Genomic DNA, 14,908 nt, shown 5'->3' on the forward strand with positions numbered 1-14,908 from the left:
ATTACTAACAAATTCAAGACCTATGTGAGAATTAACAAATAGCCATAGAAAATGCAACCTCTTATGTACTTTTTCAGATTCCAATGAAAATTTTATTTCTGGGATCAGTAGAAGAATCCAGTTTCTGTATTCTCTACACTGGCTTGTCACTTGAGGTGGGCACGGCTTCTAGGCCCAGAGAATAGAAGTGGGTGAGCCTTTCCTCACTGCACTCTGGGAAATCCCAAGATGCCTTATGAGCACCCACCTGGATGAGGAGAATCATGGTCTCCCCTCATCCAATAAGATTCTTGGCCTTATTGGGTTGTAAACCATTCCCCAAAGTTGTGTGTTTTCTCCTCCAAATAGAGTCCTAGTGGACCTAGGCTCTCAGGGCACTTGCCAAAGCCACCAGACTACTCTGCCTTGTGATACGGAGAACCGCACCCCCCCCCACCCCCGTTATGGCAAAGCCCTAGGTGAAGGGACAATGTAGATTTTTTTCAGACTAACAGTACAAAGTTTTTGAGCATCTGTACCCAGTGCTTTTTTTCTAATGTGTACACATATATGTTTGTTAACTTTTAGAGAACTGCCAGACAAGCCAAGGAAAGAAGCCAGGTGAAACGATTGTCTGTAGCATCAAAGCATGGATCAGACATAACACGATTTTTGGTGAAGAAGTAAGGTAGAAAAAGATATAAATGGATGATAGATAACTTACATATAGCAGAATTTAACCCCTCCTAATGTTTTTCATGTCTCATGTTTTGAGTGAAATTTTAAAACATCAATCAATAATTTAAATTCTGGTTTTGTACTAAATACTTTTAGTGTTAAGTAGTTTTTGCAAGTATTTGACAGAAACTGAGATAAAATACTAAATATCTTTATGGTCTTATTGGTTCATGAAAACTTTCAATTATGTTTTAGCAAGATTTTGTTAAGCTTTCTTTTTCCCCTAATATGCCTTAATCACTGTATTATGCATACATTATATATTTGTATGTGTTTGAAAAATGTGCTCTCAATTACCTGAAGAATGCTTCTAGATTAACATTGGTTTGGGGGAGCCGGGAATTTAGCTCAGTGGTTCCCCCAGCTGCCTCACAAGCTCAAGGACCAGAGTTCGATCTCCAGTACCAAAAAACCCCCCCAAAAACAAAGAAAACATTGGTTTGCGACTGTTATAGGTATAAATGGAACATTGCAAAACAATAAGGAGTATTTTGGAAGTGAATCATCATTATTTAGAACTCTGGGCCAAGCATGATCAACTTGCTAAGTGTGCAAGAGAGACTTATTTCACTAAACGTTTCCAAAATAGGTTTGGGCTACATATTTTTGATTTATGTTTTTTGCTTTATTTCTCAGCCAATCATCTGTATTGAAAAGCTTTTAAAAATAAGTTAATTGTAACTGTGGTGTTTGTGAAAAATTTGGTGTTCTGGGTAATTGTTAAAACTGTTAAAGAACTGGAAATATAAAATGTAAAATGTGATATGGGCCCCATTTTTTTAGGCTTTTTGTGTTTTTTTTTTAATGGAAACACCAGGCTGACTGTCAAAACACTCTCATCTCCTGGTACTCATTTTCAAAATCCTGTTTTATTAAAAGTATATTTCTGTTGCCTCTTTTAAGCATAATCAGAGGGTTATATGCACTAAAAAATACAATGGTAATATTAAAATGTAGCTGCATTTAAAAAATAAAGTCAGTGGTAATGAAACAATCCCAAGGCTCAATCCTGCTATATATCAGAGAGTAAAAGCAAAGAGTCAAAATTACACAGTACAGGCCCAGGGAAGAATTACATTCCCAAAAAGTACCTGTTTGTAAATATTTAGCTATAAACCTAATTTGTTTGAGCATTTTCTGGTTTTAATTAGCTGACATTTTGCAGCATGTTTTTAGAAAAATTATACAATCATGAATGTTCCTTCTAGAGTTATTAAGTTTATAACCATTTCATTGTATGAACTCATGTGGTGGTGTTTGTTTTAAAAATTAGGTTGGGTTTTCTTTGGCCTCTTTTCTGCTTTGCTGCTCGGGCTTTTTTCAGTTTTCTGCCTCATTTCCAGGATAACCTAGAATTTGTCACTGTTGAGAGTTGAAAAGCCCACAGCCTGGCACTCTGCCTCTCCTCCACTATGGAGTACATGCAAGTGAAAGTTTGGTCTAAATAGGCCAGATTTGACTGGAGGTTGGTCTTTACATCAAACTAGGATAGTAATTCTGAGGAGAAAGTTCTTTGGATGTAAGATCCATATGACAGTTTCAGGTGAAATAATCCATGTAGATAGTTTCTCTCTATGATAGGTTTCAAAATTCTGGCCAATTAAAAATGCTGTCAGGAACACCCAGCATTTGCCATGGGACATTGACCAGCTCATCTCCAGTCTGTCCTGACATGTCACAGAGCTGCCCTGCCTTCTTCTGACGTGATCTGCTTTACTTATGGGGCACATTGAGATGAAAGGTTTTGGTACTGAAAATGAAGAGAGAGATAATAGCTAAGACCCCAGGGCATCTTAGGGAGGGTGTTCTTTCATGTTCACAGTCTTTTTTAGTATATGTGCTGCCGAAGTGAACACGTAATACTCACAATCTGAAAAAGAAGCTGCCCTCTACAGATTGCAAATGGAAGGTTCTAACAGGGACACAGACTATTGAGGCAAGCAGTGGACCCTATAGGCAGAAAGAAGTGCTAAGGGCCCCCTGGGAACAAGACAGCTGCAGCCACATAGGAAATGGAGATGATTTGAAACACCCAGAGGGTTATAGGGCTATAAAGAAAGATGGGCTCAGCTCTACAAAGGCTCAGAGAAAAGGAAAATAAAAAGGCTCTGGATCCAGGGAACAGAACTGGGACACAGTAGCCAGGGAATGAACCAGTTACAGTATGATACCATGTCAGACTACACCTATGATGAGAAACCAAGCTAGGCACTTACCTGCCTCAGAAGCACAGCCAATTTGGAGGTGCTGTCGGTGGCGTAGGGGTCTGCTTCTAGAGCAAGGTGAGCCTACACACCCCAACTGTGCATGGCCAGTATCAGACCCAGTACTTTCCTGTTCCTGTCACTGAGGGACATCGATCCCAGATACTCTCCGAAGCCTGGTAAATTGTTTTAGTAGCCCCAGAGCCCAGAAGGAATTCATGTGGAACTTTTAAAGAAGCCTACTCTCAGAATTAATCATAGCCTAATGTACATTTCCTAGAGAGATTTTCCTATGACAAATGAATACCCTTCTACATTTTCTTAGCTATGGATGGGAAAAGAATTTTCTGCCCACGCATCTTGCTAATAAATTGAATCTCTTCAGATCTTTGAATGAAACATTTTAAATATAGTTCCTTTAGAAATAAAAGTGTGAGCCACTTTAAATTATGTGTCAAAGAAGTCAACTCTCTTGAGAGTAAAATGGAAAGATTCTTTTAACTTATCAGGTACAGAATCAAGGAAATAAAACATCAAAAGTAGGTTATAGGAATAATATCTCATTTTTTTGTTACATACTTTTCACCTGTCTCTCATTCCACCTTTTCTTTTGAACTGGAAAATAGCAAGCTCTTAGTTCATGCAGCAATCTATTTGAATATTCAACCACCAGAAAAATATCCCATTTCACCTCAAGGTTGTCAGTTGCTTTCTGTTGTTAGGGGTGTTTTGCCACCTGGCTGTGCTCTTATTTGCCATCACGAAATGTCATTCTTGCTAAAATGCATTTTGAGTTCCAACTATCTGCTTTTCTGCCCCAACAGTTTCTTTCCTAGTTCTTTTAAGTTGCTGACTAGAGTCTTTTCAGTAGGTGATAATAGTGTTTTCTGGAAAATGGCCTTTGGAACCCCTGAAAAATATTGTTAATTATTGTGCATTTGTTAAAGTGTTCATATTTCACAGTCTCTCTGCTCTTACACATCTGCCTTCTCTACAACAAATGTCATCATTATAGTGCAGAACCTCAAACACCTACAGCTATGTGATAGCTGTGTAGTCAAGTTTCGGTGACTATAACAAAATACCCGAGATAGTCAATTTATGCCCATAAAAGGTTTATTTCTGGTTCACAGTTTTAGAGGTTTTAGTTTGTGATCGATTGGCCTGTTTTGGGGCCTATAGTGAGGCAGTGCACCATGGTAGAAGCATGTAACAGAGTAAAACCACTGGAAACAGAAAAAAAAGAAAGGAATTTCGGTCCCACAATCCCCTTCAAGGCATGCTTCCAGTGACTTCTAAGGGCCTCCCAGAAGATGACCTAGCAAAGGTTTCATGGTGTTCCGATAGTGCCACCTGGGGGACCAAGCCTGTAAAACACAGGCATTTCAGAGACAATGTAGCAATAGCTAAAGTCTGGTTAATAAGAAAGATCTTACAGAGGTTTTTGATTCAACATGGCTGACTTGAGAAGGTCTAACATTGGAGAGGCTCATAAAGGGTTTACTGAAACAGGGGAAAAAAATTCACACCCTGAAAAGAGAAAAATTAATCTGAAAGATGATACATGTGGATCAGACCAAATACCTGGATTGTTGAAAAGGCAAAGTGGCACTGCAGAGGCTGGTCTGCACCACTTCCCCCCAGGGAGCAGCCATCATGAAAGCATCCCTCATTCCCGGCATTGCTTTCTTCTTTTATGTGTAGTTATTTTTTCATAGAGAAATATTTCATTTGCTTTCTTTTGTATGCATGTATATATTCTCTAGCTAGTTTCTTTTTGTTTTGTTTTGTTTTTTTTACCATGGAGAGTATATTTAACATACTAAGTTTTAACTCTGTACTTTGAATTTATACCAGATCAACTTTAGTAGCATATAAAAACTGCTCCTATAGAGCTCCATCCCCAAATCCTTTGTTACTAATATCATAAAACTACATCATTATCCATTATGTGTTCAAAACATAGAATAATAATTGTTTTTAAATGTCTTAATCTCTTAAATCACATGAAAGTAAAACTGGAGTTGCAAACCAAAGTTACAGTAATACTAGCTTTTATAATTTTATATATTGTCTTTACTAGAGATACTTAATTTCTTCATATGGCTTCCATTTTTGTCTTGTGTCAGTTCATTTCAATTTGTAAGACTTCTTTTAGCACTTCTTACACAGCTGATCAGCCTTTATCTGTGTGTATCTTAATTTTCCCCACAGTTTTGATGGAAATTTTTGCCAGGTATGAAATTCTTGGCTGACAGGTTTGGTTTTTTTGTTGTTGTTGCAGCACTTTCAGTATATCAACTCACCACCTTCTGGCCTCCAGGATTTCTCTTGAGAAATCTGCTGATAATCTTACTGAGCCTTGCTTGATGTGATGAGCCAGCTCTGTCTTGCTGCTTTCACAATTCTTTGTCTTTGCCTTTCAGCAGTTGACTTCAATGTGCCTTAGTGCGTCTCTTTGAATTATTCTACTTGGAGTTCATTGAGCTTTTTAGATGTTTATATTTAGGGCTTTCATGGGACAGTGTCTGCCATTATTTTTTCAAATGATCCCTCTGCCCTTCGTTTCTTCCATGGCTCCCATAATGCATATGTTGGTCTGTTTTGTGGTGTCTTACATGTCCCTTAGATGCTATTTTTCTTCATTTTCTTCTTGTTATTCAATCGATAATTTCAGCTATTCTTTCTTTATATTTGTTTTTTTCTTCTGCCTGCTCTACTATGGTTTTTTAACTTCTCTACCCAAGTTTTAAATTTTAGTTTTACGTTTTGGCTTTATAATTTCTTTTTTTGTTCTTTATGGTTTTGTACTACTTTATTGGTATTTCCATATTGTTCACACATCATTTTTTGACATTATTCATGTCTTCCTTTCCCTTTTTAAGATAATTGTTCCAGTGTCTTTGTCTAGTAAGTTTTCTTGGGGACATTTCTGTTGATTTATTTTTTTCCTTTAAATTAGCCAGACTCTTCTGTTCTGTTCTTTGTTATATTTTTTTTATTGGTAATTCTAGGTATACATAATGATCACATTCATCATAGGAAATTTGTACCTGTACATGATATATCTTGATTCTTTTTTTCCCGTTCCTCTGCCCTCCCTTCAACCCTCTTCCCTTGCTTATTTGCAAAAGCTTTGTTTCCATTTTTTTCCTTCTTTTCTCATTTTTTTCCTTTTCTCCACCCCCCTCTCTAGTTCCCCTGCCCATTTGAACATTTTTTTCCACTTTCACAATATCTACTGTACATTTTGGTCCTCATTTACACTTTCAGTTTCTCACATCAGAGAAACAATGCAGTATTTACACATGTCTGATTTATTTCTCTTAAGAGTGTGGTCTTAAGGTGCACCCATTTAGCTAGAAATATCTCAAGTTTATCCTTCTTTATGGCAGAGTAGTATTCCATTGTATAAAAAAACCCATATCTTTTTTTTTTTGGTATCAGGGATTGAACTCAGGACCTTGCACTTGTGAGGCAGACATGGCGCCACTGACCTAAATCCCTGGCCCAAAACCACATCTTCTTCAACCATTCATCAGTTGATGGCCATTTGGACTGCTTCCAAGATTTAGCTATTACAAACTGTGCTGCTATAAACATGGGTCTGCGTATATCACTGTGGCATGATGTTTTTAATTCTTTTTGGGGGGGGGTATGCTTTTAATTCTTTCAGGAAGATACCAAGAAGGGGAATAGCTGGGTCAAATGGAACCTCTAGTTTTAGTTTTTTGAGGAATCTCCACGTTGATTTCCACAGTGGTTGCACCAGTCTGTACTCCTACCAATAATGAAGAAGGGTTGGGCTGGGGATTTAGCTCAGTTGGTGCCTCTGCCTGCCTCACAAGCGCAAGGTCCTGGTTTGATACCCAGTACCAAAAAAAAAAAAAGAAGAAAAAAGGTTCCTTTTTACCCACAGCCCCTCCAGCATTTGTTATTGGTTGGTTTCTTGATAATTGCCATTCTTTCTAGAGTGAGATAGAATCTCAGCATTGTTTTAATTTGTATCTCTAGAATGACCAGTGATGTTGAACATTTTTTCATATATTTCTTTGCTGTTTCTGCTTCATCTGTGAAGTGTCTGTTCATTTCAGGTGCCCAGTTTTAGATCCCAGATTGATGTATCCCACAAAACTATCTTTTTTTTTTCTTGAAAGCTGCATATATGCATCGTATACTTTAATAACTCTGAAAATCAGGTTTTTCCCCTTTCCCGGGGTTTTCTGAGTTTTGTTTTTGTTTTGTGATAGTGTCCCATGGATCAACCTGACGTATAAACATAAAGTCTTCTCCACATTTTCTGAAGCTTTCCCTGAATTTTTCCCTGGCATACATAGTGACTTTCTAAATTCTTCCCTATTAGTTGTTCTTTGAAAATCCTAGTCCTTAAATGTGACTACCAAAAAGGAAAAAGAAGGAAATGAAGGGGACAGGACAGGCTCTGGGTCTTGAAATCCCCTGGGAGCCAACTGAGGTGATGGCACAGCAATAGTGTGGTCTGCCATCCCTACATCTGCACCTCCATGACCAGAAGCATTTAGAGCACAGATCCCCAGTAGTTGGAGGACAAAGTTCTTACTGCCCACCCTTACTCCCACAAGCTATTATGTGGATTGTTGCACATACAGGTACTGTTCCACACATGGGCCTGGGACAGGGTGGGAGCCCTTAGTGCACCGAAGGCTGAAGTTGACCAGAATCAGCCACAGTTTACTGCCCTGGCAGCTCCAAGCCTTTGAACAGACTCCAGAGTTCCAAAAAGTCATATCAGACAGATTCTGCCAGTGCTATTGCCTAGAGAGGCAGGTAGATTTTTGGTGTTTTCTATACCACTGTCTCCCCCGATATCATTACATACATAATTTCAGATTTTCTAGTAGCTGCTTTTAAAAACAAAAATAAGTAGATAAATATAATGATATATTTTAACCCAGCATACAAAATATTATTATAACATGTAATCATGTTAAAAATTTTCTTTATACCAAATTTTCAAAATGTATGTTTTATACTTAGAAAATATCTCAATTCAAGATGCTAAATTTTCAAAAGTAAAAAATGAAATTTGGATCTACCAAAACAATAATGTTTTGTTTAATAGAAAATATATTTTATAAATCAGACCTCCCAAATTTAAAGACCCAATCCAAAAATGGGCATCTGAAATGAACAGACATTTCTCAGACAAAGAAGTAGAAATAGCAAATAAATACATGAAAAAATGTTCAACATCATGGGTCATTCGAGAGATGCAAATGAAAACAACACTGAGATTCCACCTCACTCCAGAAAGAATGGCTGCTATCATGAAATCAACCAATAACAAATGCTGGCTGGGCTGTGGGGAAAGAGGAACCCTGCTCCACTGCTGGTGGGAGTGTAGACTGGTGCAACCACTGTGGAAATCAGGATGGAGATACCTCCAAAAACTAGGACTAGAAGTCCCATTTGACCCTGCTGTTCCACTGCTGGGGATCTTCCCCAAAGAATTAAAAGAATCATACCACAGTGATATATGTGCACCCATGTTCATAGCAGCACAGTTTATGATAGCTAAAACTTGGAAACAGCCCAAATGCCCATCAACTGGAGACTGGATAAAGAAAATGTGGGTTTTTTATAAAATGGAGTACTACTCAGCCATAAAAAATGAGAAATTAGAGACATTTATAGCTAAGTGGATGCACATTGACGTGATACCCTTAAGTGCAATAAATAGGACACACATGTATAAATACCGAATAGTTTCTTTGGTGTGAGAAACTGAAAGTGTAAATAAGGACTAAAATGTGTAATAGGTAATGTGAAATCGGAAGAAAAGGGGCAAAGGGGAAGGAAGTGGGAGGGCTAGGGGAAAGGATAGACGGGAATGGGATTAATATGAGAAAATGGAAAAATAGGAACAAAACCTTTGTAAATAGGGAGGAATGGAGGGGTTGAAGGGAGGGCTGGGCAAGGGTGAAAAATAAGAACCAAGAGAGACTATGTAAAGGTGCAAATTTCCAATGATGAATGTCATTATATTGTATACCTAAAATGTACCAATGATTAGACTGAATAATCGATAATGTAAAATAGGAAGAAAAGGTCCAGAGGGGTAGGGGTAGTGGGAGGGGCAGGGGAAAGAAAAGAAGGGAAAGGAAAAAATGATGAGAAATGGAAAAAATGGAAATAAAGTCTTTGTGAATAGGGAAGGGTGGAGGGGGTGAAGGGAGGGCTAGGAATGGGGAAAAAATAAGAACCAAGATGCGTTATGTAAAGGTACAATTCCCAATGAGAAATGTAATTGTGTTGTATACCTACAATGTACCAATAAAAGAATTTAACAACAACAAAAAAGAAAATACATTTTATGTTGGTTCTAAATTAATTAAAATTTAACAAAATGTAAACTTTGGTTCTGTCCCCTCAGTACCCATATTTAAAGTACTCAATACCCTTACATGGCAATGGTTGCTCGCTGTATTGGCACCAAACACCTGCCTCCAAAAGCAGATTTGGAAGGTGTGGTTTGGTTTAATTTCATCTTCTGTTCTTTACTGAGGGGCTGGCTTTGCTTGGCTTGGCTTGGCTTTGCTTTGCTTTCCCGTCTTTGTAGTTCTGGGAGTTGAACCCAGGGCCTTGTGCATGCCAGGCAAGCACAGTACCACAGAGCTATACTCCTAATTCTGTTCCTTTTTCAGAATTTCTGATAGGTTGGGATCGACACTTTCCATGCAGGGCAAGGGAAGTCTAGTCTGCAGCAGGCTGGGAAGTCGCCCCTGAAATATCTCATCTATAGGAAATGCCTCCAGTCCCTCTGGGAGGCTACCAGTCACCATGTGAGTGAGTGCTTATGTCTTCTAGGCACAGCAACACTCCAGCAGGGATGAGAGTGTGCAGTCACTTGTCTTCCATGCCAGAAGCAGTGACACTGTCACATTCGTGCAGCCAGGAGCCTGCTGCTTCTGATAACAGTTCTGGCAACAGCTTCAGCTTCATTTTACAGCCCTGAGAAGTTCTGCCCTGTTTGTGGGGATCTGTGCTGGGAACACCTGTGTGCTGGAATGCCAAGTACTTCAAGGAAAGCTGTTTTTAGCAGAGCTAAATGAGGAAGACAAAGACTTCTGCATTTTTTTAGGTTTTTATTTAAGATAACTAGCACAAGATGGTAAACCTCAGGAAATACAAATTAGTACTATACCACCATAAAACCAGGCATGATGTCACATATCTGTAATCCAGGCACTCAGAAAGCTGAGGCAGGAGGATTGTTGTGAGTCAAAGCTGGCCTGAGCTATAGCCTGAACTACATAGCAAGACCCTGTCTCAAAACAAAACAAAAGAACTCCCCCAGAACTATAACAAAATACTATTTCATGAGCATCAAATTGGCTAAAATAATAGACACCAAGAGCTAGCAAGGATATAGTGTAAAAGGAACTCTCACCCAGAACTAGTGGAAGCATAAATGGATTCAGTCACTTTGGAGAACAATCAGACATTATCAAATAAAGTTGAAGGTGCAGATAGCTCACTAAGTATACATACTAAAAAAATGAGGAATCATTCTCCTTGAATGTTCACAGAACTGTTTGTAATAGAAAAATCTGGATGAACCAAATGTCTTAACAGAAGAATGGATAAATTGAATATAGTCTGTCTTCGTCACTTTCTTGTCATTGGGACAAAATACCTGACACCCGGAACTTAAAGGAAAGGTTTATTTTGGCTCATGTTTTATTTTTTGTTTTGTTTTTTTGTTTGTTTGTTTGTATTTTGGTACTGGGGATCAAACTCGGGACCTGGTGCTTGCAAGGCAGGTGGTGGAACCACTGAGCTAAATCCTGGCCCTGGCTCATGTTTTAGAAGCTTCAGTCCTTGCATGGTCAGCAGCATGGTGGAAGGGCCTGGGTGGAAGAGAGCTGGGAAGAGAGATATACCTTTCTGGGTCACACCTATAATGACCCACCTTTTCTGACCAGGCCCCACGTCTTACAGCAAGTTAGTTATAACCCCCCATGATCCAGTCACCTTATAAACACATGAAGATTGAGGGACCAGTTTAGATCTAAACTATAACACAGTCACACAATAAAATACTATACACCTGTGAAAATGAAGTTAGGTTACATTTGTCAATGTGGGTGTTATCACAAGTACAAAGTACAACACAAGTCAGGAAGAATATGTATACTTTGATTTTCTTTATACAGAGGTCAAAAATATGCAATACTTAATAATGTATTGCTTAGGAATACATTTCTATGTGATGAAAGCTATAAACAGAACTAAGGGACTGGCTAATTCTACTCAGAGAGTGGTTACATGTTTGTGCTGCAGAAAGGGGCATGTGATCAAGAAGGGGCCACAGACTCCTTTAAAGACACAGTAATAGTTTAAAGCTAACTTTCAAGTCAAGACATTAGCATTCTTTAATGTTCTCCAACATAAACATATTTGGAAATTTGAAATATTTCATATTAGAAATGATATCTAGCTTAGGTAAAAGAAATAATAATAAATGTGTTTGGTATTGATTCAGACATATATTTAGTTATACATGCTGTAAAGGTGTGTGTGTGCATATGCATGTGTGTGCGCATATGCATGTGTGTGCGTGTGTGTTGGTCAGGGTCTTGCTACATAGCCCAGGCTGGCTTCACCCTTGCTGAATATCTTAGGTAGCCTTTGCAGTCCTGTTCCTCAGCCTCCCGAATAGCTGGAATTACAGGTGTGCACTGCCACACCTGGCTAAGGGTAAGGGCTTGATGGGTTAAAGAAAAATGTCAAAGTATGGTCTCTGCCCTTCGAGAATCTGCCTCTATGAGATTTAGAGAGTTTGCCCATCTGTGACACTGAATCCTGAGCATCACAGCTGGCACCCTCTGTGCTGGCATGAAGTAATGCATTAGGGTGATTAGCACAGGGCTTCTGGAGGATTAGGCAAAGGCAGAGAGGGGTGGCTTGCAAGTAGGAGCATTGAGTGGGTCTGGCCAGTTGGCAAATTGGATGATTCTTAAGCGGCAAGATTTCATATACGTGCATCACCCATTTGTTGTTTTGTTGAAAATCAGTCCTGAATTTTAGTTTTGTGGCAGAAAGGCAGACATCATATCCTTATTTTGCTAGAAGAATGGAGACATTTTCCTGCCTGTCCTGTTTAGAAGTACAGGGTGGCATAGGAATATTCCAAAGGAACATTTGTGCTTTTATACTCAGTTCTCTCCATATGCCCTATGTTTACAAAGCAGAGTATGCTAAGCCTCAGAAAATGTGGCCTCCAAGGGCAGTGCTGGCTTCCAGGCCTACTAGGGGACATCATTTTGGAGCCAACTCCATCAAGTTATAGGGAACTTTTTTATCTAGCATCCATCTCTCTCCTCCCAAACTCTCAATAATTTTGAGAATCCAGGCCTTGCACCTAACAGATAACATCTTTATAGGTGTATTGCTGGAAAACTCATGATCTTTAAAAGGAAGCTAAGTGGGGTAATTGAAGAACAAAATGGCAATTTCAGTGCTCAACAAATGCAATTAATAAAATTCCTACTAAGGCATCTGCTCTCTGGACTATTTTATTGGTCTAAATTAACAGTGACCAGATGAATTATATTTAATTGACATGAGTTCCGCCCTCATGTATAATAATTCTATTTTTATGGTTGTTTTCATTAGAAAGGAACCTATTGTTTCTAGTAAAATTTAAGGTGGATGGTGAATACCAAACTTAACAACTTCGGATGTTGTCCTAAAGAGTCTAATGGTTTTCCTCTGAAAAATGAGGGAGCTTTTGACCTTAGCTCTTTTTGTTCCTTCCTGTAATAAGGCACAGAATTATAAGCTCAAGTATAAATATCTTTCAGCTAATTTAATGGCCTCCTGCCAAAAGTAGATTTGTTTTGAGTGTAATTTCTAAGATGTTCTTCTAAAGGAGAATGGTTTTCCTCAGGGGCCTTGTGGAAACTCAGTGACTTTTTTATTCTTTTAGAGGAGGGTAAAAAAAGAATTATCTTCCTGCTGAAATCAAGAAATTGGAGTCCTGAGGGTGAGGATGTAGCTCAGTGGCAGAGCGTTTCCCTAGCATGCAGAGGCACTGGTTTCAATCCCCAACAGTACTGAAAAGAAAAATAAAGAAAAGAAAAGGAGAGGGTATGGGAAGCGGGGGAGGGGAGGGAAGGGAAGGGAAGGGAAAAAGAAGCCCAGAGAATCCTCAGCAGTGCATAACCTTAGGGCTGAGCCAGCTGATAGCTCCTGGTTAGAACCTTGCATTTTCTCAGCAATATGCATAAGGTATTCCAGCCCACACAGGAGGAATCATGAGGTACACGGCAATCTTCAGAATCAAGACCTGCAACAAAAAAGAAAGTTGCTGTCCTCTTTCCAAATCCATAAACATTCTCAAAGTTCAATTTTAGGATCATTTGAATAAGCTAATCATTGCTCCCTTCCCATCTCATTTCCACAGATGGTAGCTGGACAGGGAAGGCTCTGCTATTCTAAGGGCCGGGAGCATGGGACTGCAGCATCCCGTCCCTTTGGCTCTTCTGGGTGCCCTGCTTCTCTTTGTTCAGTGTCACCTTGACACTGAACTCAGGTCTGTGTTCATGGTACTAACATTCTGTTCTCTTACTGTCAAACATGAGCCTTGTGTTGAAGATTGCCTGGCTGGTATTTCCCTGAGAAGCCACTGCTAGCCCAGCCCAGCCACCAGTCTGACTGTGCCACAGATATTGAGCTCTGCCAACAGTCCAGATGGCAGGATCTCTAACAAACTCCTGTGTTAAAAGAGCCTGCTAGGGAAGCTCTTTTCCTGGGAGGGCTGGTTAAGGACAGCCCTGATACTTCCTGGCTGTTCTCCCTGGAGAAGGGACATATCCCCAGAGGAGAGCAGTCTTTCCTTAGCTGCAAAGACCTTCCAGCTTTTACATGCTTAATGCAGCTGGGACTTAAGCTGCAAGCATTCCAGGAGTCCACATTAGCAGCAAGTCATGGACACTAGACTTATGTACCATGACTTAGACAGTAACACCTTTGCCCCTAGGCAGCAACAGCCCAAGGAATTTCCTCCCAGAGGCCACAGCTCTGGCCTTGCCTTCCTTCATCCTGCCTCTGCACAGCCACCTGAGTAGCCAGCTTAACACACCAATGTGAGCTTAACCCTCCTCTTCCATTACCAGTCACATTAGAATGCTCATTCTCTACCCAGGTCTGGCAAAAGTTTTTCCCCTGTGAGGGAGAAGAGGAAGAATGGCAAAGACAGTAAGTTCTCTAGTCCATAAAAACATACTATTTTTTCAGAATAATAAAATCAATAGGAATATCCCCATCACCTATCAAAACATATCACCCCTGTGACCTACTCCCCAATTAAATCCTCTTTTGTTCCCTATAAAAAAACCCACTCTCCTGAAGTACATGTAAAGCTTTCCCCTGGTTTTCTTCATAGGACTGCTACATATGTCCATATTCCTGTTAAATAATGTTCTGCTGTAATTCCAGAACTCTGGGAAGCTAAAACAGGAGAATTCAAAGTTTGAGCCCATCCAGGGCAACTTACCAAAACCCTGTCTCAAAGTAAAAAATAAGGCTGGGGTTATAACTCATTTTGAAGGCCCCAGATTCAATCCCAGAACCACAAAATAATAACATTGTGCAGGCAGCCAGGGATTGGAACTGAGCACTTGCACTGGGCCCAAAGGACCAAACCAGAACAGTTTAATCACAGTAACTAAGCTTTGGTGGATTGCAGAAGGTCCTGTAGCCAATTAACTAAGCCATAAAAAAAAAAAAAATCAACTAGTTAAGCTGTAACCAGCTGATTGGTTACTAGGCAGGCTGTAGCCACTTAAGTTGTCAGAAGTCTCACCTGTTTTTCCCTAAATGCTATCTGATCATGTGGTTGGTTAGAGGTTTTAGAATTTGCTCTGATTCTGGGAGCTGTTTGATTCATGTGTTCTGTTTTCTTCAAACTACTAAATTTAACTGTGTTAAGGAATTTTCCATCT

General features: G+C 39.5%; 2 protein-coding genes across 7 annotated transcripts in view; one reads left to right on the plus strand and one right to left on the minus strand.

The window, feature by feature from the left end:
* Zranb3 (zinc finger RANBP2-type containing 3) overlaps positions 1-14,908 on the plus strand; it is a 284,160-nt gene that overhangs the window by 222,086 nt on the left and 47,166 nt on the right. For 4 of the 5 annotated variants that reach the window (XM_021236942.2, XM_021236962.2, XM_021236951.2 and 1 more), the window contains one exon: positions 568-1,711. In XM_021236942.2, coding sequence (XP_021092601.2) covers positions 568-666 — 99 coding nt within the window. In that variant the 3' untranslated portion in view covers positions 667-1,711. Of the gene's footprint in view, positions 1-567; positions 1,712-14,908 lie in introns of those variants that run through there. The other variant, XM_013076896.3, reaches the window with a different exon arrangement.
* The window catches only part of Rab3gap1 (RAB3 GTPase activating protein catalytic subunit 1), a 163,332-nt gene continuing 158,449 nt past the window's right edge, over positions 10,026-14,908 (minus strand). For both annotated transcript variants that reach the window (XM_087195707.1, XM_087195712.1), the window contains exon 24: positions 10,026-13,251. In XM_087195707.1, the coding sequence (XP_087051833.1) occupies positions 13,177-13,251 (75 nt within the window). In that variant the 3' untranslated portion in view covers positions 10,026-13,176. The remainder of the gene's footprint in view (positions 13,252-14,908) is intronic.

The sequence above is a fragment of the Heterocephalus glaber genome, unplaced genomic scaffold (assembly GCF_053883595.1).
Source record: "Heterocephalus glaber isolate CG9 unplaced genomic scaffold, H.glaber_assembly_v1.0 deba00000347, whole genome shotgun sequence".
In the NCBI taxonomy this organism is placed as follows: domain Eukaryota; kingdom Metazoa; phylum Chordata; class Mammalia; order Rodentia; family Bathyergidae; genus Heterocephalus; species Heterocephalus glaber.